General features: G+C 42.8%; 1 protein-coding gene across 2 annotated transcripts in view; it reads left to right on the top strand.

Annotated features, from left to right (window-relative positions):
* The window catches only part of LOC115133202 (ras-related and estrogen-regulated growth inhibitor-like), a 63027-nt gene extending 38173 nt beyond the window's left edge, over nucleotides 1-24854 (top strand). The window contains exons 3-5 of one of the 2 annotated variants that reach the window (XM_029666193.2): nucleotides 17709-17765; nucleotides 21863-21936; nucleotides 23027-24854. In XM_029666193.2, the coding sequence (XP_029522053.1) occupies nucleotides 17709-17765; nucleotides 21863-21936; nucleotides 23027-23437 (542 nt within the window). In that variant the 3' untranslated portion in view covers nucleotides 23438-24854. The remainder of the gene's footprint in view (nucleotides 1-17708; nucleotides 17766-21862; nucleotides 21937-23026) is intronic. The other variant, XM_029666194.2, reaches the window with a different exon arrangement.
* Nucleotides 24855-25994: the final 1140 nt, after the last annotated feature.

The raw sequence follows: 25994 nt of genomic DNA on the forward strand, positions 1-25994 counted from the left end.
CTGTCTGGTGGCTGTGGCGGAATCAATAGGGGCCTGTTCAATGAATAACACTGGCACCGATCTCGAACAAGGTCTTGGGAGTTGCTAATTGCTTCTGCTTTGTTTATCAGACGGACATTCTCCCTCTGACGTTATAAAGGTAATTAGTTCACCCCGAGACAAAAGGAACCTGTTGCTAATCACCTCCCATGGTTGCTATGTTGACACTGGACAGCAAATTTAAAGGTCCTCCTCTCTCTGTCTTTTGCCCGTAGAGTAGGGGTGCTGATCTAGGATCCGTTTGGCCTTTTAGATCATAATGAATAAGATTACATGGACAGAGGGGACCTTATCCTAGTACTCCTACTCTGATGCTTTGACCCAGGTTATAAAAACTGGTCGTTTTTTAAAATTGTTTTATCCCTCCCTAGGTTACATGTTGAGTCAATTCTCAAACAAGTCTGAGCTTGTTTTGTTTTTCAGTTTTATTGTGAAATCTGCTCTGATCTTCTTCTTTCACAAGGCTCAGCTATTGATCTTAACGACAGCCCAGATATAACAGGCCACAGTCCTCAATCCTCAGAGGCTATTGATCTAGTAGTCAGTGTGTCAGACAGATAGTCACTAGATATTGTGTAGCAGCCGCGGAACCATTCAGATGGCGAGGATTAAGCTCTTTTCCCTTGGCCTGTTCTAATAAAAATTCAGGTTTATAAGAACTTTAAAATACGGCCTGGCCTACTGAAACACAAGCCTGGCAGGAAAAGAGTGGAGTAGCCATTATTGTGTTTTTGAGCCCTGCGCCATGTTTTTCAGTAAGCTTGTGGTTTTAGACTAGGACTGAGAAGAGACATTTACAATAACACTCTTGCTTTTAAAAGGAGCTCTAATGGAAGGAAGCACCTTATCGGTAAAAGCTCTACTTTTCTAGGAATTAATCCGACGCCTTTTTGAGCATTTTGAGTCTGGTTCAATTTGAACAGCACAGACATCAGATATGGTATGTTACCTCGAACAAGGCTTCACACTCCATTGCTTGTGCTTTCCACCTGAAAAAGGCACAACTCTTTTGACCTAGACGGTCACCGGGGAATTTCAGGCGAACAAGAGAAGAAGAAAAGAAAAATGGTCCGGTAGTCTAGTTGGACAGCTCTGGCTACCTGCTCTCCAAAACGACAAATGATCTGGTGCTCTGCAATGACCTTGGTCTGGGACTAATTGCTATTTGCATGACTCTAGCTGCTGTTTGAGTTTACTTTAACCAGATTAGTGGCAAAATGTGTTGCTTCCAAGCAGAACCGAAGTAAGTCAAACAAGGTATTGAAAAGCACAATTTAGTGAAGATCCACTCAATTGCGTGACCGTTGAGAGTTTCTGTGGAACTTACTGTAAAAGCGTTACATTGTGGCTTCACTTTCACTAATGAAGGCTTTGTAAGAAGCTTCAATAGTGAAACTGATAATGTGTTGATTGTTTACTATCTTCAATGTGATGAAACTAATAAGAGGCCAATTTAGATTGGAATGGAGAGAAAATATGTTCATAAAAATCAGGGGCGCAACTTTGATTTTAGAAGTGGGGGAGTCATCATTTGTATTTATTTGATTTTTAGGGGGTAGATCAGCTTTAATATTGCAGATTGTGGCTTCCATCAATGTAATTGTCTGCATCATTTCCAACCACCCATATATATTTTAGTTAAATGTATATTTAAAAAATATATATTTTCCTTTATTATCCACTAACCGTATGATCCCTCCCCCTAATTGGAGTAAACTAATGGCCAACCCCACTTAGGCTTTTACTTCCAGTTTATAAACACTATATACATTTTACGGACACAGTATATTTTACAATAGTTTTCTTTTGTTTGTTTTCAGTCCCATCTTTCACCTCCACTCAACACCTCCCATCCATCTCTGAACACCATCCAGTTTTGATCTCTATTTGCAATATATTTGAACTGTGCTGTGATGTTTCACAAAAGTTCTGAATCTTCCTATTCACATAGATTCTACATATTTTTGCTAAGTATATTATTATATTATTGATCGATTTGATGACTTTTAACTCACCTAGCAATGCTATTTCCAGAGGGGGGGCATAACTTGAAAATTTCCTGTGTTTCTACACAATCTAATATGACCCATGGCCCTTCTAGCCATCTATTTAAGAACAACAAAAAGTAAGCAAAAATGCCCCCAGTCATCAAGCTAGGTAAAGAGATGAAGTGATATGACTGAACTCATCATGATAATTCAATCAATATAGTGCTGCACCTTTAACCAATAGCCTAACAAATGAGCAACTCCTATAAATAAAGCACAGACTTAACTTTGAATTGTCTTTTAAGACATCCTCTATATCAAATTTCAGCCAGACCGCTCATCCAACCCGAGCCGTCTACCACGCCCGACCCCCACCAGTCTTGTCAATAACTGATCTCTCTCTCCCCATCTTTTGATATGTTTTTATGACTCAGAGAAGGTTTGGAAAACAAAAGTTGAATGAAAGCACACATTAACACACAGAAACAGTACACCTTCCATATAATTCATATCATAGGCCTAATAGTACTGTAGAGCTCTTTTTCCTTTCACGGAATATAGCTGGGTCACCCCGAGCTGCCCCTAGGGGTCCATGGCCCTGTAGCGCCCCAACCCAACACAACCCACTCAGCTTTAGGATCTTAGTGAAACATTCATTATTGTTTTCAGGTGTGTTAGGCAACGGCCAGAGTGACATCAGTACAGCAGACCCCCAGGGCCAGGACTATGCAGCTCAGCAGCTAGGGATTGCCTAAATAGGCATCTCTGTTGACGTGGGCATGTTTTTAATACAGACTCCTTTTGTCGTACAGTATTCCATATAAGGCATCCAGACCTTATGAAAGTTGCACAGTATACCCTTAATCTTAAAGCAAATCTAGTGATACTGTACATAACTTGATATTTCTTCACTACATTGTGGGAGGATAACTATTCTTCCAATTAATGGCAATGCATTTATTAGTCACTATAAATGCTAGGTTACACAGTTTCTTCTTATTTTTTAAATGTAACCTTTATTTAACTAGGCAAGTCAGTTAAGAACAAATTCTTATTTACAATGACGACCTACCTAGGCCATTTGTGCGCCGCCCTATGGGACTCCCAATCACGGCCAGATATTACACAGTCTGGAATCAAACCAGGGACTCGAGTGACACTTCTGGCACTGAGATGCAGTGTCTTAGACCACTGCAACACTCGGGAACTGATACGTCTCCAGTAGCAATATTTACAAGCAAACAAAAACAGGGAAAAGGGGGAATCTGTAGACATGCTGAGATAAAAGAACATTCTCTTTGCCAGAATTCAGCCAGCCTTCACCAGACCACAACATATGCAAATATGTCCTCTTTTGTGCTTTACACCTCCAGAAGAATAATACAATTTCTGAGTGCATGATATTCAGTTTCACTGGCATATAGTACGTTCTATGGATGGTCTTAAACTGCAGTAATTTATATGAACATGACTGGGTTTTCTAACAGTTGTATCCATTCATCATCATCATCAATAGCATCTCCCAGGTCTTCCTCACATTTTTGTTTTTCATGTTCTGTGTCATCAGGAGAAGTCTATCAAACCTTGATACAGTTTGGAAATCAACTTTCGAGGTTTGTCAGCGTCTGGCTTGTCCAGTGTTTGCTGCACAGAGAGAATAATGTGTTTAATCCTCAAATTCACATCACCTCTGTCACAGACTGGTCTTCCCTGGCTGCCTGACACTTGTCACCATCTGATCCTCATAAAATGAGGCATGACAAAATTACTTTGGTGTACATTATCCAAGAATATAATAAATGGTTCAATAATTGAAAGGACCATTATTCCTAGACTGTAGCTTTAAGCTTAAGCTGCTGTCATGTAGCTACTGTAGGTCTACCCATCAATTCAAGATGGAACTTTATCATTCACTGAATATACTGCAAAATTCACCTGTGCTCCCTAGAGACTGGTCTTCCTTGGCTGTCTGACCCTGCTGGGAATCCTCTCACTCTTAAAAGGTAGCTCAAGAGAAAGTGCAAGTCTCTCCTATTATGCTCCCTTCAAACTACATCTACTATATTAATCTCTGGTAAACTAACCTATTTTAAGTTATTTTTGCACATTTGATATTGCCTATAGGGTGCAAAATTACTGGGATCATGGCTGGCAAGTGAATTTCCCACACAGACCTCTACTGTGCACCATGACAGTGAAGCGTGCAAGGTTAGAGCTGTTTATTACCGACTGTTTCAGTGTGAAAAGTAGAGAACTATCTAGGGAAAATAAAATATAAATAAAGTTACATTGCCATACTGACTAATACAACTCACATTACACTGAAAAAACGTCAGAATATCAATTTTAAATCATTTGGCCGATTTGTTTCATTGTTTATTTCAGGTCTAGTTTGATTGAGGCAAAAATAATAGCTAACGTAAGCAAACTTTTGACCAGCTCTTTTTAATGGTACATCAAACGGCGAAAGTTAATTTACTTCTGAAACGGGACAAAACATTTCCATACAAACACTATTTTTTTTGTTTTTTGTTAAGCTAAACAGCAGTTACCTTGCCTGCTACATCAGTCAACTAAAGAGTAACCCGTTTCTGTTCTGCTACCTTTTACAACTCAGTGAATGAGAGCAACACATAGGGGAAGATTGTCAAACCTTGTCTTTTTGCTTTGGGAGGGTTGTGTGTTTTTATGGGGGGGAGGGTACTGGATTTTTCTCATAAACAATAGCTTGCGCTCCAACTGACTCCGACAGTTGAACTTGAAGTGCTTCTGGGCCAGGTCGAGGTCCTCATTGCTCGGGACCTCCACTGGTACCATTGCCGACCTGGGTCCCGACAATAACACGGCCAAGGCTGTCCTCTCGTGCAAGTTCTTCAACAGATTAATGTGGTAAATCTGTTAGTGTTTCCGACGCGGTAATTGACAGGTCCAAGCTTCTCGATCACCTCGTATGGTCAGTGCCATGTTGCCAGGAACTTACTTTCAGCCATGGGGATCAAGACCAACACCCTGTCTCCCACCTGGAATTCTCTGAGCTGGGCTCCCCGATTGTAGGCTTGGGCTCGTTGGGCCTTCTCCATATGTTCCCTCACGACTGGCCATATGGCTGTCATCTGCTCCCGCATCGTCTCCACGTGCTCTACCACGCTGCGTGGGGGGGGGGGGGGGGGGGTCGGTTGGGCTTTCCACCCCTCCTTGTCAAGGTCCAGTAGGCTGCGTGGCCTCCTCCCATAGAGGAGTTCGAACAGGGAAAACCCAGTGGAGGATTGGGGTACTTCTTGGATTGAGCTCCCAGGCGATTCCCTTGGACACCGCCGCCCGTAGGGGAATGGCCTCAGGATACCGGGTGGCATAGTCCACTATTGCCAAGATGTACCTGTGTCCTCGAGCAGTCTTCACCAGGGGTCCCTCTATGTCCATGACAATGCGTTCAAAGGGCAACCCGATTATTGGCAGGGGGACCAGAGGGTTTCGGAAGTGTGCTTTCAGGGCAGTGAGTTGACACTCCGGGCAGCTGTGAGAGTAGTCTTCCGCGGCCCTCCTCATCCCATGCCAGTGAAACCGGGCGGCGATCCATTCCCGGGTCTTCCGTTCCCGGGTAGCTGTCCATCCACCACTATCACTTGGGCTGCGGCAGCTTTCAAATTCGGATCCCCCCACTGGGCTGCCCCGAATTGTCCCCTCAGTTGGCCCCCCGTGGGGGTCTCGACTGGCCCCTCAAAATCGAGGGGGAGGCTGGGCTCCTCTTCCAGTGGTTCACCAGGGGGTCCGGGTTCCAGCTCCCCCTCCGACTCCGGGCCCGTAGAGTCAAGTTGGTTAACCGGTGGCTTCCGGGCCGCACTGGCGAGGGGTCGTCCCCGCTCCCTTCTTCGGCCGGCTCATATCTTTTCTTCAACTCGTGCCCCCATAGGGCCGTGAACAGCGGACAATCCAGTCCCACTAGGAGAGGTACCGGCAGCTCTGGTACTGCACCCACCCTCATCTGGCAGCGCCCTTGTGGCCGGGCAATTCCAGGCATTGTGCCCCCGGGCGCCACACTCAAAACACCTCCTTTGGTCTCTATCTACCTGCGGTCATCGGTGGCAGGTCGGCCCTACTCCGGCTGTCTCTCCACATGTTTGCCGTCCTTTGGCCCTGCCAACTGTCGGTTCGGGGTACATCGCGGTGGGGCTGTCCTTCAGTCCCCTCAGACGGGTCGCCGACTCGTCCCGGCTCCCACTCAGCAGTGCCTGAGTGTTCTAATGTATCTCCACTGCTTCCAGGAGGCCCTCCAAGGTCTGGGGCGCATATAGACTCGTGGCCCTCTTCATGTCCAGGACCACTTTGTTAAGGATGGAGAGGGTGGATACGTCGGCGAGGAGCAGTGCCCTAGTGACGCGCAGTAGATTGCTCATCTGGGCTCGGGGGGGATGCGTCAGATGCAAACCTCCAGTCGTGGAACCGTTGAGGACGATGGGCCAGGCTGTACCCGTAGCAGCTGAGTATCTAACGTTTGAGTACGTCGTAGTTTGTCGCATGTTCGTCATTTAGGTCCCATTACGCCTTTTGGGCATTCCCAGAGAGGAACAATTGTTTTTCTGAGGTCTTGGCTGATTTCTTTTCATTTTCCCATGATGTCAAGCAAAGTGGCACTGAGTTTGAAGGTAGGCCTTGAAATACATCCACAGGTACTCCTCCAATTGACTCAAATAGCCTGTCAAAAGCTTCTAAAGCCATGACATAATTTTCGGGAATTTTCCAAGCCAGGTACAGGTAAAGGTACAGTCTACTTAGTGTATGTAAACTTCTGACCCACTGGAATTGTGATACAGTGAATTATAAGTGAAACAATTGTTGGAAAAATGACTTGTGTCATGCACAAAGTAGATGTCCTAACCAACTTGCCAAACTATAGTTTGTTAAGTTCTCTGGGATATGTGGGATGGTAGCGTCCCACCTCGCCAACAGCCAGTGAAATTGCATGGCGCCAAATTCAAAACAACAGAAATACCATAATTAAAATTCCTCAAACATACAAGTATTTTACACCATTTTAAAGATATTCTTGTAAATCCAGCCACAGTGTCCGATTTCAAATAGGCTTTACAGCAAAAGCACACCAAATGATTATGTTTGGTCACAGAAAACCATACAGCAATTTTCTAGCCAAGGAGAGGGCTCATAAAAATCAGAAATAGCGATTAAATTAATCACAAACCTTTGATGATCTTCATCAGATGGCACTCACAGGACTTCATATTACCCAGTAAATGTGTGTTTTGTTCGGTAAAGTTAATATTTATGTCCAAAAACCTTATTTGAAATTGGTGTGTTATGATCAGAAATGTATTGTCTCAAACAAACATCCAGTGAAAGTGTAGAGAGCCACATCAAATTACAGAAATACTCATAATAAACATTGATAAGAGATACAAGTGTTATGCATGGAAATATAGATAAACTTCTCCTTCATGCAACCGCTGTGTCAGATTTCAAAACGCTTTACGATGAAAGCACACCTTGCGATTATACACTGCTCAAAAAAATTAAGGGAACACTTAAACAACACAATGTAACTCCAAGTCAATCACACTTCTGTGAAATCAAACTGCCCACTTAGGAAGCAACACTGATTGACAATAAATTTCACATGCTGTTGTGCAGGTCATCCAGGATGGTACATCAATGCGAGCTGTGGCAAGAAGGTTTGCTGTGTCTGTCAGCGTAGTGTCCAGAGCATGGAGGCGCTACCAGGAGACAGGTCAGTACATCAGGAGATGTGGAAGAGGCCGTAGGAGGGCAATAAGCCAGCAGCAGGACCACTACCTCCGCCTCTGTGCAAGGGGGAGCAGGAGGAGCACTGCAAAATGACCTCCAGCAGGCCACAAATGTGCATGTGTCTGCTCAAACGGCCAGAAACAGACTCCATGAGGGTGGTATGAGGGCCCGACGTCCACAGGTGGGGGTTGTGCTTATAGCCCAACACCGTGCAGGACGTTTGGCATTTGCCAGAGAACAACAAGATTGGCAAATTCGCCACTGGCGCCCTGTGCTCTTCACAGATGAAAGCAGGTTTGCACTGAGCACATGTGACAGACATGACAGAGTCTGGAGACGCCGTGGAGAACAGCATGACCGGTTTGGTGGTGGGTCAGTCATGGTGTGGGGTGGCATTTCTTTGGGGGGCCGCACAGCCCTCCATGTGCTCGCCAGAGGTAGCCTGACTGCCATTAGGTACCGAGATGAGATCCTCAGACCCCTTGTGAGACCATATACTGCTGCGGTTGGCCCTGGGTTCCTCCTAATGCAAGACAATGCTGGACCTCATGTGGCTGGAGTGTGTCAGCAGTTCCTGCAAGAGGAAGGCATTGATGCTATGGACTGGCCCGCCCGTTCCCCAGACCTGAATCCAATTGAGCACATCTGGGACATCATGTCTCGCTCCATCCACCAACTGTGTTGCACCATGGACTGTCCAGGAGTTGGCGGATGCTTTAGTCCAGGTCTGGGAGGAGATCCCTCAGGAGACCATCCCCCACCTCATCAGGAGCATGCCCAGGCGTTGTAGGGAGATCATACAGGCACGTGGAGACCACACACACTACTGAGCCTCATTTGGACTTGTTTTAATGACATTACATCAAAGTTGGATCAGCCTGTAGTGTGGTTTTCCACTTTAATTTTGAGTGTGACTCCATATCCAGACCTCCATGGGTTGATAAATTTGATTTCCATTGATCATTTGTGTGTGATTTTGTTGTCAGCACATTCAACTATGTAAAGAAAAAAGTATTTAATAAGAATATTTCATTCATTCAGATCTAGGATGTGTTATTTTAGTGTTCCCTTTATTTTTTTGAGCAGTGTATTAGGTCAGTGCTAGTCACAGAAAAACATCCAGCCATTTTCCAAAGAAGGAGAGGTGTCAGAAATAGCATTATAAATATTCACGTACCTTTGATGATCTTGATCGGAATGCGCTCCCAGGAATCCCAGTTTTACAATAAATGTTTGTTTTGTTCGATAAAGTCCATCATTTATGTCCAAATACCTCCTTTTTTGTTTGAGCGTTTAGCCCAGTAATCCAAATGCATAATGCACGATCACTTGTTCAGACGAAATGTCAAGAAAGTTATATTACAGTTCGTAGAAACATGTCAAACTATGTATAGAATCAATCTTTAGGATGTTTTTATCATAAATCTTCAATAATGTTCCAAGCGAAGAATTCCTTTGTCTTTAGAAATGCAATGGAACGCAGCTAACTCTCACGGGGGCGCGCGTGATCAGCTCATGGCACTCTGCCAGACCTCTGGTTGAAACAGCTCTCATTCTCTCCTCCTTTACAGTAGAATCCTCAAACAAGGTTCTAAAGACTGTTGACATCTCGTGGAAGCCTTAGGAAGTGCAATATGACCCCATAGACACTGTATATTCGATAGGCAATGACTTGAAAAACTTCAGATTTCCCACTTCCTGGTTGGATATGTTTCTCAGGTTTTTGCCTGCCATATGAGTTCTGTTATACTCACAGACATCAAACAGTTTTAGAAACTTCAGAGTGTTTTCTATCCAAATCTACTAATTACAGTGGGGCAAAAAAGTATTTAGTCAGCCACCAATTGTGCAAGTTCTCCCACTTAAAAATGAGAGGCCTGTAATTTTCATCATAGTTACACTTCAACTATGATAGACAAAATGAGGAAAAAAATCCTGAAAATCATATTGTAGGATTTTTAATGAATTTATTTGCAAATTATGGTGGAAAATAAGTATTTGGTCACCTACAAACAAGCACGATTTCTGGCTCTCACAGACCTGTAACTTCTTCTTTAAGAGGCTCCTCTGTCCTCCACTTGTTACCTGTATTAATGGCACCTGTTTGAACATGTTATCAGTATAAAAGACACCTGTCAACAACCTCAAACAGTCACACTCCAACCTCCACTATGGCCAAGACCAAAAAGCTGTCAAAGGACACCAGAAACAAAATTGTAGACCTGCACCAGGCTGGGAAGACTGAATCTGCAATAGGTAAGCAGCTTGGTTTGAAGAAATCAACTGTGGGAGCAATTATTAGGAAATGGAAGACATACAAGACCACTGATAATCTCCCTCCCTGGCTGGGTCTTTCAGCATGACAATGATCCCAAACACACCGCCTGGGCAACGAAGGAGTGGCTTCGTAAGAAGCATTTCAAGGTTCTGGAGTGGCCTAGCCAGTCTCCAGATCTCAACCCCATAGAAAATCTTTGAAGGGAGTTGAAAGTCCGTGTTGCCCAGCAACAGCCCCAAACATCACTGCTCTAGAGGAGATCTGCATGGAGGAATGGGCCAAAATACCAGCAACAAAACCTTGTGAAGACTTACAGAAAACGTTTGAACTCTGTCATTGCCAACAAAGGGTATATAACAAAGTATTGAGAAACTTTTGTTATTGACCAAATACTTATTTTCCACCATAATTTGCAAATAAATGTATTAAAAATCCTACAATGTGATTTTCTGTTTTTTTTTTCTCATTTTGTCTGTCATAGTTGAAGTGTACCTATGATTAACATTACAGGCCTCTCATCTTTTTAAGTGGGAGAACTTGCACAATTGGTGGCTGACTAAATACTTTTTTGCCTCACTGTAGATACAGACACATTGCAGAGATACAGACAAAAAAAAATTAAACACATTAGCCAGCTTTTGACATGCTTTTTAAAAGTGGGTATGGTTGTAATTGAGTTGCTGTGGTAGTTTGTTCCACACAACAGCACCAGTGTATAAAAATGTGTTCTTACCAGAGCTTATATTTTTAGATGTTTGGGGCTGCTGGTGAATCATGATGTGCAGGCAGAATCAAAGGGACACTGGACTACAGCACTTGGGAGAGTCTTTAGGGTGTCTATAGCTAGGTGTCCATCCAATTGGCGACAGATTTTCATGTGAATATTCTAAAGTATTCAAAAAAACAATATGCACTTTTCCCCATCAGAGTTGTGTTTCCATCAAATTGACTTGTTGCGGAAAAATGTCTGTTCGTGTATACGCAGTGTACATCAAAATGACATTTACGCAATATAAACTTACATATCGCATTTTCAACTTTTGGGGCTGCCAAGCATCAATCATCATGTCACCAGAATAAGACCCTCGATATTTATTGAAATGAGCATCCATCAACCTCGTCACCGTGAACTTTCCCCACCCTGTGAAGTTCATCATAATGTATTTAATCTATCTGAATAAAATGCATTCTTTCCCATGCTATGAAAAATCAAACATTGGAAAGATGGAAACCTGGTTAATGTCCAGCCATTTTGAGGATGTTGAATTTTATTTTGGACGAACATGCGCATGCCTGGCCTACAGGAGACTTCTGGACTAGCCGAATTACATTAAAACATTGACTGGTTGTGTTTATGCCACAAAAAAAGGTAATACATAAAAACATTTTGGCTATATTGAAGTGTTAGGTTCTATGTGCGCTAGGGATAGCCTGTTGGATTGGAGAGGCAAAACGCATGTTAAGCTTTCCTGAATAACTGGGCCTGCCGGGAGCATATGTGGCCACGTTATTATAGGTCTACTTGGGAGAACGATGATCTGCAACAGATAGCGCATCTCCGTATCAGAAGAAGAGAGCGTTGGGCCAGCACCGTTATTCAAATTAAATTTTCACTGCAGCCTAGAGTAGAAATTTGTACTCACTTGAAAACAATTATACAATGATTCATTGTATTGTGGTATTGTAGGATAATTGTATATTGTCCCAAAACAAAATCAATAAGGGAGCTATCTGAGCTGCGTGTGTCATGTCCTCACTATTCTTTCATGCTCAATGATGCACCAGGCCTCTACACTGCCTATCAGCAATTCCTATTTGTTGATGTGGATTCAATGCTTTTATGTGGGGTTTGATTGGTAGTTAGCCTATTGCAGATCTCTACAAATGATCCACTTACCAATATCACTATGAATGGTGGATAGAAGGCAGGATAGACAGACTGGTAGGCTATATTGATCTGTGGTATAGTAAAAGTTAGCATGCGGAAAAGCATAGTGCATAAGGGAAATACCAAAACGCCTTGATATAAGGGAGGCGCATGCAAGCAGATGAGGAGATTTGGCTAGGATGGAAGAAATGGTATAGTAAAACCTGCAAAAGAGTGAATGTAAACTAGAGGTCGACCGATGAATCGGAATGGCCGATTAATTAGGGCTGTTTAAGTTTTCATAACAACCCGGAAATCGGTATTTTTGGACACAGATTTTTTTTTACACCTTTATTTAACTAGGCAAGTCAGTTAAGAACACATTCTTATTTTCAATGACAACCCACCGTTCCTAGGCTAACTGCCTCGTTCAGGGGCAGAATGACAGATTTTCACCTTGTCAGCTCGGGGGATCCAATCTTGCAACCTTACAGTTAACTAGTCCAACGCTCTAACCACCTGCCTCTCGTTGCACTCCACAAGGAGACTGACTGCCTGTTACGGGAATGCAGTAAGCCAAGGTAAGTTGCTAGCTAGCATTAAACTTATCTTATAAAAAACAATCAATCATAATCACTAGTTAACTACACATGGTTGATGATATTACTAGTTTATATAGCGTTTCCTGCGTTGCATATAATCTGACTGAGCATACAAGTATCTGACTGAGCGGTGCAAGGCAGCAGCAGTCTCGTAAGCATTCATTCAAACAGCACTTTTGTGCATTTTGCCAGCAGCTCTTCGTTGTGCGTCAAGCATTGCGCTGTTTATGACTTCAAGCCTATCGACTCCCGAGATGAGGCTGGTGTAACCGATGTGAAATGGCTAGCTAGTTAGCGGGATGCGCGCTAATAGCGTTTCAAACGTCACTCGGAGTGGAGTGGTTGTTCCCCTTGCTCTGCATGGGTAACGCTGCTTCGAGGGTGGCTGTTGTCGTTGTGTTCCTGGTTCGAGCCTAGGGAGGAGCGAGGAGAGGGACGGAAGCTATACTGTTACACTGGCAATACTAAAGTGCCTATTAGAACATCCAATCGTCAAAGGTCAATGAAATACAAATGGTATAGAGGGAAATAGTCCTGTAATAACTACAACCTAAAACTTCTTACCTGGGAATATTGAAGACTCATGTTTAAAGGAACCACCAGCTTTCATATGTTCTCATGTTCTGAGCAAGGAACTTAAAACGTTAGCTTTCTTTACATGGCACATATTGCACATTTACTTTCTTCCCCAACACTTTGTTTTTGCATTATTTATTTGAGGCTAAATAGATTTTTATGTATTATATTAAGTTAAAATAAGTGTTCATTAAGTATTGTTGTAATTGTCATTATTACAATATATATATATTTTTTTAATCGTCAGATTAATCGGTATCGGCTTTTTTGGTCCTCCAATAATCGGTATCGGTATCAGCGTTGAAAACTTATAATCAGTCGACCTCTAATGTAAACCAGGGGGAAAACACACTAGCTTCCCCTGTGCACAATATAAAACAGCACAACCCAAAGCGAAAAAAGAAGTTTGACAATTGAAGATGTTTTATTGTCACATACAGTGAGGGAAAAAAGTATTTAATCCCCTGCTGATTTTGTACGTTTGCCCACTGACAAAGAAATTATCAGTCTATAATTTTAATGGTAGGTTCATTTGAACAGTGACAGACAGAATACCAACAAAAAAGTCCAGAAAAACACATGTCAAAAATGTAATAAATTGATTAGCATTTTAATGAGGGAAATAAGTATTTGACCCCTCTGCAAAACATGACTTAGTACTTGGTGGCAAAACCCTTGTTGGTAATCAGAGGTCAGACATTTCTTGTAGTTGGCCACCAGGCTTGCACACATCTCAGGAGGGATTTTGTCCCACCCCTCTTTGCAGATCATCTCCAAGTCATTAAGGTTTCGAGGCTGACGTTTGGCAACTCGAACCTTCAGCTCCCTCCACAGACTTTCTATGGGATTAAGGTCTGGAGACTGGCTAGGCCACTCCAGGACCTTAATGTGCTTCTTCTTGAGCCACTCATTTGTTGCCGTGTGTTTTGGGTCATTGTCATGCTGGAATACCCATCCACGACCCATTTTCAATGCCCTGGCTGAGGGAAGGAGGTTCTCAGCCAAGATTTGATGGTACATGGCCCCGTCCATCGTCCCTTTGATGCGGTGAAGTTGTCCTGTCCCCTTAGCAGAAAAACACCCCCAAAGCATAATGTTTCCACCTCCATGTTTGACGGTAGGGATGATGTTCTTGGGGTCATAGGCAGCATTTCTCCTCCTCCGAACACGGCGAGTTAAGTTGATGCCAAAGAGCTCCATTTTGGTCTCATCTGACCACAACACTTGCACCCATCATTCAGATGTTCATTGGCAAACTTCAGACGGGCATGTATATGTGCTTTCTTGAGCAGGGGGACCTTGCGGGCGCTGCAGGATTTCAGTCCTTCACGGCGTAGTGTGTTACCAATTGTTTTCTTGGTGAATATGGTCCCAGCTGCCTTGAGATCATTGACAAGATCCTCCCGTGTAGTTCTGGGCAGATTCCTCACAGTTCTCATGATCATTGCAATTCCACGAGGTGAGATCTTGCATGGAGCCCCAGGCCGAGGGAGATTGACAGTTCTTTTGTGTTTCTTCCATTTGCAAATAATCGCACCAACTGTTGTCACATTCTCACCAAGCAATTTGGCAATGGTCTTGTAGCCCATTCCAGCCTTGTGTAGGTCTACAATCTTGTCCCTGACATCCTTGGAGAGCTCTTTGGTCTTGGCCATGGTGGAGAGTTTGGAATCTGATTGATTGATTGATTGCTTCTGTGGACAAGTGTCTTTTATACAGGTAACAAGCTGAGATGAAGAGCACTCCCTTTAAGAGGTGCTCCTAATCTCAGCTCGTTACCTGTATAAAAGACACCTGGGAGCCAGAAATCTTTCTGATTGAGAGGGGGTCAAATACTTATTTCCCTCATTAAAATGCAAATCAATTTATAACATTTTTGACATGTGTTTTTCTGGATTTTTTAATGTTATTCTGTCTCTCAATGTTCAAATAAACCTACCATTAAAATTATAGACTGATCATTTCTTTGTCAGTGGGCAAACCGTACAAAATCAGCAGGGGATCAAATCCTTTTTTCCCTCACTCTACACCAGATAGATGCATGAAATGTGTTTTACAGGGTCAGCCATAGTAGTAGAGCGCCACTAGAGCAAATTAGGGTTACGTTTCGTGCTACATTCACCGATTTTTCCCTTTGACGGGTCAGCTTTCGAACCAGCAACCTTTCAGTTGCTTGGCCCAACGCTCTAACCCCTAGGCTACCTGCCACCCTCCCCTATTTTAGACCACCCCAGTAAATTTAGAACTGTCCCTAACTGTTTTGACATCAAGTTCGGCCATCGGCTAATCAGCTGGGTATACAGACTCAAGGAATTAGAATGTACCAGAGGCCACCAATATAGAGCTCATTTGAAAGTATATACTGTACTCTATACCATCTACTGCATCTTGCCTATGCCTTTCGGCCATCATTCACCCATATATTTACATGTACATGTATTCATTCCTTTACACTTGTGTGTGTATAAGGTAGTTGTTGTGAAATTGTTAGATTACTTGTTAGATATTACTGCATGGTCGGAACTAGAAGCACAAGCATTTCGCTACACTCGCATTAACATCTGATAACCAATAACATTTGATTTGAAAATCTTTTAGAACCCTGGGGGGCGACTGGCTACTTTTTCTATTTGGCTGGCTACTCGATGTACTTGTGGAAAACACTTTTCTTTAATGTCTCGAATACCTATTACATAGCTAACACATTGAATATAATTACCAAGCGGTTATCTTCACATCTCAACCTAATTGAATGGCAATTATGTCTGCAGTGTCCAAAGTTATTGTATTTACTTGGAGTTAATAGACTATCAACTGAAATATCAACTCTGTAAATAACACACTCTACAACACTTATTTGATCTCTTAGTGTCAAATAAAGGCACTACATGCAATTAAAATATCAGATCACAATAAACAGCCTTTCAGTAGCCTAATAAAGAGAAATTAAATTGCTTAACATTTTTTGATAATAATTTATGGTACAGCTGAAGTGAGGAGTGGGATTAATCATAGGTAGAAAGCTATTTCTTTTCCTCAGAAGCTATTTTTACCTTTGGTAAAACAACACTCTTCTAAACCACAGGGAAGTGGCTACAGTGACTACATCCAGTGGGTTTATAATTCTACAATAAGGACAGGAAGTCAAAGTTCCAATCCTGTGGCACATAAGGATATTTCATCATTTGAACTGAGACTCTACCTTCAGAATGACGATAGCGCTACACTTTAAAAAAATGCTGGGTTAAAAACAACCCAATTTTGGTTATTTGGTAACCCAGCGCTGGGTAAATATTGGACAGAACACACACTGGGTGATGTAATCCATAGGTTATTTTCATGAGGCGTGGCTTCCAGATAGTTATTTTTGGACACCCGTGAGAGCAAATGTAATTCCTGTTCATCGTGATAAATTTAAACACTGAAAATTAAAAAATGTTCTTGAATATATTTTGCACATTAAACTCTAATACATTTCATACCATTATTATATACATATCACAACATTGAGGTACAATATTAGGATATGTGTTATTTATCCCAACATTGGTATATGCATAGGCTCTTTAGAAACTCACATTGTAACCCTCATTTAAGCCACAAAGGTTTCAGTGTTCAACCTTAACATGTGATAATACAACAGAACATATTAACATTTACTCTCACGGGTGACCAAAAGTAACTACCTGAAACACACATCCCTATTAAGTCACCCCTCCAGTCTTCTGATCTGAACTGCTGGGTCATATCTCAATAACCCAGCATCAATAACCCAGCACCCAGGATCAATAACCCATCAGTTATTAAAGAAAACAACCCAACTAAATATCCTAATGCCTGGCAACCCAGCAGTCGGGTCATCCAAACAACCCAGCATTTTTTAGAGTGTAGTGTTCTTTTCTATGGGAATGACTATCATTGGATAGAATGGTCTTATGCATTTCACATTTATGACAACAAAGACACAAAGTGAAAAGAAGCTAGGCGTAAATGGTAATTAGATATTTGGGGAACGGATGTCTGGTCTAGCAGGCTGTCTCTGAACACACTGTATTTGAAGATGTAAAACAATTCAGACGACATGCTGCTGTATCTGTATGCACACAGTTCCTTTAAGGCTTACAAGCATCTGTCTCTAATACATTCCTGCTTGTAAGTGGCTCTGATTAGATGTGCATATAAAAGCGAGGTTGTTGTCCCTTTGAACTGAATAAATTGTTGCGTAATCAGATGAGCACTCTGTGCATCTGATACCGAGTGGGGAGAGTTTTCCATCCCACCCAAACTGATTACCCCTGTCTGTCAAGACATAGTCCTATCTTCATGTTTTCACTTGCTCTATATTTAAGTTGATTGATTGAATTACATTACAGCACAGTATGTTAATTCCCCTCCCTCCCTCCCTCCCTCCCTCCCCTCCCTCCCCCTCCCTCCCTCCCTCCCTCCCTCCCTCCCTCCCTCCCTCCCTCCCCTCCCTCCCTCTCTCTCTCCCCATCCATCTCTCTCTCCCCATCCATCTCTCCCTCCCCATCCATCTCTCCCTCCCCATCCATCTCTCTCTCCCCATCCCTCCCTCCCTCCCCATCTATCCCTCTCTACAGCTCTAGTGGTGAGGTTTCTGACCAGACGTTTCATCTGGGAGTATGACCCAACACTTGGTAAGACACCCTTCCTGCTCCCCTCCTGCTGTCCTAGGCAACATTGAAAAGAACCTGCACAACACTAGTCTCAGTGTGTTTTGTGCAGCCAGTAAAGCACTCTCCCTATGATTTTGGGTATCAAAGGCTTTATCTGACCTCAAAGGCTGTTTTGATCCAGAGATGACCGTGCTGCGTTGGTCAAAGCCTTCTATCGCTGCGAGTTATCATATCAAGATAGCAACCGAAGTAATAATAATCACTCCCATGTGGTAGTATATTTCCCCCATATCTCCTCAACATATCATACAGATTCATTTCCTGACAATATGCCTTTTTAGGTTAGGCCTGACCTCGTTTTTATAGCAAAAACTACATCACAAGCCTAGCCTGGTCGGTGATTTAACATGCTATGAATGCTATGTGATTATAAGACGGGGATAGAGGCAATGCCTTACGTTTAGGGCGAGGCGAAGCGTCATTCATTCACACCAGTTGTCGGTTAATCAGGTTCATATATAGGCTAAGTGACCACAGTGACCGTGCAAGGGGAGGTTCGTATAGTAAGCCTACATACCGTCATTGGCAGGAAAATCCTATTGTGGCATGTTTTGCTTAAAGCTAGAACAATATTGGGGTTGTTCGGTTCATGGTCCGAAGGCATGCTATGTACAGAGTCAGCCTCATTAGAAGTTGAATAACACCGTGGCACAGACCCAACTGTTGGCATGGGGGGAGCAGTAACATGATATAGACATTAAGCCTCATTGCATGCAGACATTTCAATGTGATGGATGCTATATATACACATATACTCCTACAAATACCAATGGTCTAAGATATGCTTATAGCATGCTGTCAAACAATTAGCTTGAAAGGGAATTGGATCCGGCAGATATTTATATATATTTTCTCACTGCAAGCCACGTCTCCGATTCCCATTGACAGTTCCCCCATTTTCCCCCTGAATGTGACGTACGTTTTGGTGCAGGCTCATGTGCTTGTTATTCGAACAGCATTCAAGAGTATAACCTAGTACCCACCACAGCGTATTTCCTGACATCACACAAGGGTTGAATGAAAGCTGAATGCTTTGGGCTGAGAGAGTTAGAGACACAGCGCTCAACGCTCTGTAAGAAACATGGACGTTGAGAATATTGAATTACAACACCAGACAGATTAATTTCATTTAGTTTCAGAACAGGGTCTGGAAGCAATTTAATCACGTTTTTGCAAACAGTACGCAGTGTTTGTAATACTGTAGGTTACACATATCCTTCTGTGGTTTATGCGAGTCCAGAAAAGTAATATGATTTTAATAACGTGCCTTGTAGTCTACCAAATTGGTAATTTCATCATATGATGATAGAACCCCTAAAATGGAGCCCTCTGATTAAATCAACCACCAAGCATCTCAAAACGCCTGTAATGAAATGAGCAGCAATCTGTTTCGATTGACATTCAAGAAGCACTTAGTTTGCGTAGGTGTACAGTCTGCACATACAAATGGATTTGATGAAGCTATGATAATAACACGAAATCTGGAGGAAATCTCTACCACATCTTTCGCTTTACTTTGAAGAGATGCCATCTGCTAATTTGTTTTATCAGATTCTTGGGGGGGAATTAGACAGCCGTGCAAAATGAAGCTGTTGTACAACAGAGTGCTTTCCATTTCATTATTATATTGTTACATAATTCAACTGTAGGAATATGATATGTTGAAACCTTGTTCTTTTTTGATGTTCCCTCAATTCTGATCAGAGTTTAGGAATTAGGATTTAACCTGCGCAAAGGGGATCAATTAAATATGATTACAAAAGACTGCTACAGTGACTAACATCAGGAAAATATTTTTTGGGGGGGATGGAGATACACAATTCAATATAAATACATAAGTGTAGCCGATGTGAAATGGCTAGCTAGTTAGCGGTGGTGCGCGATAGTGGCGTTTCCATCGGTGACGTCACTTGCTCTGAGACCTTGAAGTAGTGGTTCCCCTTCCCCCGGCTTTTGTGGAGCGATGGGTAACGATGCTTCGAGGGTGACTGTTGACGTGTGCAGAGCGTCCCTGGTTCGCGCCCAGGTCGGGGCGAGGGGACGGACGTAAAGTCTATACTGTTACATTGGTGCCATGACCTGGATCACTGGTTGCTGCGGAAAGAGGAGGTCAAAAGGGGGGTGAGTGTAGCCGATGTGAAATGGCTAGCTAGTTAGCGGTGGTGCGCGCTAGTGGCGTTTCAATCGGTGACGTCACTTGCTCTGAGACATTGAAGTAGTGGTTCCCCTTACTCTGCAAGGGCCGCGGCTTTTGTGGAGCGATGGGTAACGATGCTCCGAGGGTGACTGTTGATGTGTGCAGAGTGCCCCTGGTTCACGCCCAGGTCGGGGCGAGGGGACGGACGTAAAGTCTATACTGTTACATAAGCATACCCTTTTCCCATAGTCATATAATCTATGTGGGTAAATGCCACAGGAGGTTGGTGCCACCTTAATTGGGGAGGACAGGCTCGTGGTAATGGCTGGCGCGGATTCAGAGGAATGGTATCATACACATGGTTTCCATGTGTTTGATGCCATTCCTTTGGCTCAGTTCCAGCCATTATTATGAGTCGTCCTCCCCTCTGCAGCCTCCACTAGGGAATGTGTTTTCCTGGCTCTGGACCGGAGCATTGTCATGCTTGTTGCCATGACACCAATAATTTGACAATGGCGGCAAACCCTGCTCATTGCGGCAGTCTTGTCAGGACTTTTCCCCCACAATTAAAAAACAGTTCTACATTTCTATGGTCTTTCATATATGGTGGTTCTCTTTTTATTGTTCAATTGTAAACTATTTATCCGACTCCACCCTGCCCAGCTAACACACACAACTGCTAATATTATCCTTCTACCGTAGAATAGGAATATGAGAATTCCATTAATTGTCACTCAATGTGAGCAGTGTAATTATGTAAGTTGGCTTGTCATTAATACAAAAAGTTACCTTTGTGTTCGTGCCGATGCCGAAAGTAGCTGTGAACAACAATTTATACCCCCCTCTGATCTAATCTTATTTACCTCATGAAACGAAGTCTTACCAAGTCACTCCTCAATAAAAGGGGCAGAGAAATCTACTACAATAACTAGTACCTACTAGAAATCGACTATTAATCTAATTTATTGAGGTCATATGACATTGCACAATCACAGGAATAAATATCACAGATAGAAACAAATAGGAAAGCAGATGCTTGGCAATCCAGTGAGTGAGAAGAACAAGAAAACACATTTCTAAGAGGCGTAGTAGTTAAAAGTACAAACAGCTTGAGATGGGGGCTGATCTGTTGATGTTTCCAGTTAATATTCTGGTATGAGACTTTCTCTTTCAGCATTCTAAAATAACACCAACAGCAGCTCCAGGTTCTCGCTAGGATATGAGTTATTTGCTGCCAGGAAAATGACTGGGGTGTTGGCCCTCAAGATCTTCAGATATGTAGGTTGGACCATTAAATCATCCCCAAGCCCCCCTGTTCATGCTGCCAATACCCAAACACACATAGTAGGTGTGTGTACTTGTGTGTGTGTGTTCAGGTGTGCGCTTGCACGTGTGTGGATGTGGCAGCTGAAATGGGACGTCCTGTGAGACCCGTGCTACCCTCTAGCTATAGAAGGCATTAAATCAACACCCTAGCAGTCGCGCTGGGTGACATTTCACACGCACACAGTGTTTTACGTCCCAGAGGGCACCTGGGTAGAGGCAGGGATGATGACACGCACAGCTAACTAACACCCAACCAGAGCGTTCTAGTGTTACTGGCGGTTAAACTCCAGACCCCCGCCGTCTCCAATAGTAGCTGCCCACCATGCTTGAAAAAGCATGTTTTGAACAGGGAGAAGTGCCTTTCAGGGTTTTTGAGAGTTTACACAGATTTTTATTTATTTTTACAAGAGACGTTTCAGGTAAACTACTCCTCATCTAGGTATAACAAAGAGGGTCATAGCCAGCATTCACATCTGTATCCACCTCTCATCCGGGTTCATTGACCACCTAAACAACCAGGTGGGCTCAACGGTGCATGATAGACATAAACATGTTACCATCTTCTAAATGGGGTTTGTCTTTTTGTTCTTTCCAGAATCAACATATCGCCATCAAGCAACCATAGACGATGAGGTTGTGACCATGGAGATCCTTGACACAGCCGGACAGGTTGGAGCTTCAGCAACTTTGCACAGAAAACCGACATTTGTGTAGAGAAATGTTTATACTCTGACTGGCAATAGAATAAGAATCATTCATAGTCAATTGAATATCCCCGTTCAACCCTACTGTATAATGATGACTTAGAGTTTATTCACAGTAGCAGTCCTAGCTAAACCAAATCCTCGTTAGCGTTGCTCTATTCTGTTCTAATCAGCCATTGGGTAAACACATTATACGATACCTGTTCTGCTGCTAGTCTGAGTACGTAGGTGTTCTGCCTGCTACTAATTTCCCCTGTGAAACATCAAGCCAAGTCATCCTTCGCTCATTACATTGTATTCTATTTTGAGAGTGCAGGGAGTGAGAGTTTAGGTGAGGGCCTAACCAAGCGTTGCTAGACATGTCTTTCTCTGTCAGAGAGCCAGTGTAGAGCTGAGGTTTCTTCGTTCTCTTCAAAGCTGTTGAAAGTGGTGAGTACATATATCAAGCCTTTTGATTCTTCTTGGACCCCGAAGGCATCCTTATACCTCATAAATCAGATAAGTTCAGAAGTCGGTCAGTTGTATAGATGTCAAGTATCACTATGTTCAATGTGAGTTATGCAATAGTTATTGTAACAAAGTAAGTTATTATTACCAATAACAGTTGAGGTCAAGAATATCGCTGGCTCATGCAAGTTTAAGACTTAATTTTTTTTCAACACACGACTAGTCAGTTTTGTTAAGACAGTCCTTAGGACTGGCTGTACCGACTCGATGAAATCAGGAGCAGCTGCTGAAATTTGTACCCAGTTTCAGAAGGGTAGCCGACTGTTCAAATCTGGGGGGTTTAAAAAGTGTTATGTTGAGAAAGGAGAAATAAAGCATTTGAATCCGCTGAAAACATAGTGAAAGTTATTTTATAAAAAGCTCTGTTCAGATGCCTCAATTCTCCATCACTTGTTCAATGAAGGCTTGCATAGAGTTATTGTTTCTTTGCCTTGTGGATATGCCAGACAACAAGTGGGCCTATTGGTCAACAGTACTCTAATTAGCTAGCTAGTTGCCGAAAGATTGTTGCTAAAAAAATATCCTGCCCTCCTGTATCTTTACCTCAGGAGGACACGCAGCAGAAGGAGAGCCACATGCGCTGGGGCGATGGCTTCGTCATTGTCTATGACATCACTGACCGGGGCAGCTTTGACGAAGTGGCTCCTTTGCGAGGCCTCCTAGAGGAAGTCAAGAAACCCAAGAATGTCCCGTTGGTTCTGGTGGGCAACAAAGCCGACCTAGACCATGCCCGACAGGTGGGCACAGAGGAGGGCGAGCGGCTGGCTGCCGAGATGGCGTGCGCCTTCTACGAGTGCTCGGCGTGCGCCGACGAGGGTGGCATGGTGGCGGAAGCATTCCATGAGCTGTGTCGCGAGTTGAGGCGCCGCAAGGTGGTCCAGGGCAAGGCCAGGCGCCGTAGCTCCACCACCCACGTCAAGCAGGCCATCAACAAGATGCTGACCAAGATCAGCAGCTAGGGGGAGCCGCTGAGCACACTCCACAAAGAGGATAAACTCAAGACGAACTAAAGAACAAAGTGACTGATTTCAAGGGTTTAGATGTGTAGAAATATCATGCAGCCATCAAAGCTCCTAAAGAGCACAAATATAAAATTATGAATGAACAGCGAACCTCTTCGTACTTAGTATCAATGCACAATCAATGAAGATTTGCATTGATACAGTGTGCCAAAAATCACTCTCCATTCAACACTGATTCTAAAGGGGAAGGTTCTAGGCCATTATTACTCGCTCTTTGACCATGCTCCACAACTAAGGTCAGAAGCACAAAGGGGAACATAATAATCACATGATGGGAACTACTTTGTCCGTGAAGGAGGTGAAGATGCTTTTGTTTCATAGCCAACTGGGACATTTCTGTATACTGCTAAGGAAGCGGGGAGAGTCCGTTATTCAGAAATCCCAAATCTCTGAAATTCACTCTTCCTTCTTGAGCAGCATGGTGAATACCCCAGTTTTGTGTCTATAGCTCCACCAACTTTAAAGAAAATATTGTCCATGAACCCACCCTTTTGTTTATTAGAAATGATGGACAAACAATTTGTAGTTTCCTGTAGCTTGTTTGTGGGATAATGTTTTGATATGCTCTAGGCCATTGTTTCCCAACCCTGGTCCTTCAGTACACATCCTTATTGTAAACCTAGACAAACACACCTGGTTCCACTTGTCAGCTAATCATCAAGCCCTCGATGAGTTGCGTTAATCCAGGCCTACAACAAAAATGTGTACGAGGACCGGTGTTGGGAAACACGTCTCTAGGTCAACGGATGTATGTTCTTTGAGCCGCGTTAAAGGATTCATGAAACATCAACAGAGTTTTCATGGTCTTAGAACATTATGTCGTCCGTTTGCAGAGCTCTGTTGGCCTTGGGTACTTGTTGACCTTAGACATATCCTTTGAGCTGTGACACGATTGGTCAAATAAACAATTGTCCACCATACTATTATGACATCAAACAATGTCTCCCTCAACCCCCATCTCATACCAAGCATAGGACAGGGCTATAGAGATCCTATCTCAAATATGTTTTTCATCTAAAGAACCTAAGATAGAGGAGGAGGAGACCAAAGTTTTCAGTTTGTAAATCAACGCTAATACTGTTTCATGGTATCGTCCATCCATCATTCAAATTCCGGGGACGTTCTAAATGTACCTTAATTGTAAACTATGTATAATATTGCCTTTATCATTTGTCTCAAAGGAGTGTACAGTACATAACCCAGAGGCAGACAAAATGGTCGACATGTCTCCTATATTTTAACCAAATGCTGTTCCTTTGTTATCGAATGTACCTGAGCTGACTGAGTTTTGAGAATGGGGTTAAAATGGACAAATTTGCTGTGCAATTGTAATTAAACATTAGATACATGTATATCCAAGACAAGTTTGAAAATGTCTCTTTTCTGATTAATCTTCAACAGTATGTTGTCATGCATAAACAAATTTCATTGTTTGTTATTTTTGACAGTCTAACGAAGCTGTATAATTCATATTATGGTTTAGAGTGACGGAAATGTCACATTTGCACAATACTTGTCAATCATAATGAAAGGTGCCCTCCATGAATCGAACCACGGGGGAACCACTCTCAAAGGCTACAAGGCAAAGTGCTATTTCAAACCCTGCAATCCTTTTCCCAAAATGTCAAAAACATTACCACTTTTACCAAAAATCAATGTGTAATTCATGTGACCCAAACAACATTTTATTGCTTGGGCAGTTAAGGAAACACAATACAAACCCTGTAGTCCTCAGAAAGAAAACACACTAAAGTCTTGGAGAGTTTGGGTGCTGTTTAGGAGTGTCCAGTCTCAGGGCGGATAAGCCTGCTGTAATTACAAAGTAGTGAATCTCTCAAAATAACTGCACCAGAGGACCACTACAACCCCAGTGCTCCTCCCTCTGGAGTCCCTAACCAGTAGCACACAGCTGGAGACAGTTAGCTCCCCATCACGTGACCGGTGTAGGCCTAAATATAGATTAATAGTTCGCAGACATGTGTACATTTGTCCATCCAATGACTGGTTGAATACTACAGGCCTGTAGATTGATTCATAGCTTGCAGATGTAGACTGTACATTTAGATGATGTCTCTTGGCTGTGTATTCTTGGACACAGACCAGTTGGAGAAGAAAGATACTGTATCTATGGGATTATAAATATGACAGAACTGCATGAGTTTGCATTTAGAATTTCATGGTCGCAAGTTTGATTCCCAAATGTGTAATTTAATTTTGCAAGCATGTATCATGTGTGAAAGATTTTACAACGGTAGCAAACTTGTAACTTGACATCTGAATACATTCAATACAATTTGCAAGTATAATTTATTTTCAGAATTATTACAAGTCAATTTACGAGTATGAATATTCTGCTGTGAATCAAAAATACACTTGCATGCGCCGTCACTTGTCAAGAGATTCCCAAGTAAAAATCTTTGCACTCTGGAGACAGGACTTTTTACTCCTGACCAATCAGTTCCCTCTGCCAAAACCACAGCAACCTAACCATTGG

The sequence above is a fragment of the Oncorhynchus nerka genome, linkage group LG8 (assembly GCF_034236695.1).
Source record: "Oncorhynchus nerka isolate Pitt River linkage group LG8, Oner_Uvic_2.0, whole genome shotgun sequence".
Taxonomy (NCBI): domain Eukaryota; kingdom Metazoa; phylum Chordata; class Actinopteri; order Salmoniformes; family Salmonidae; genus Oncorhynchus; species Oncorhynchus nerka.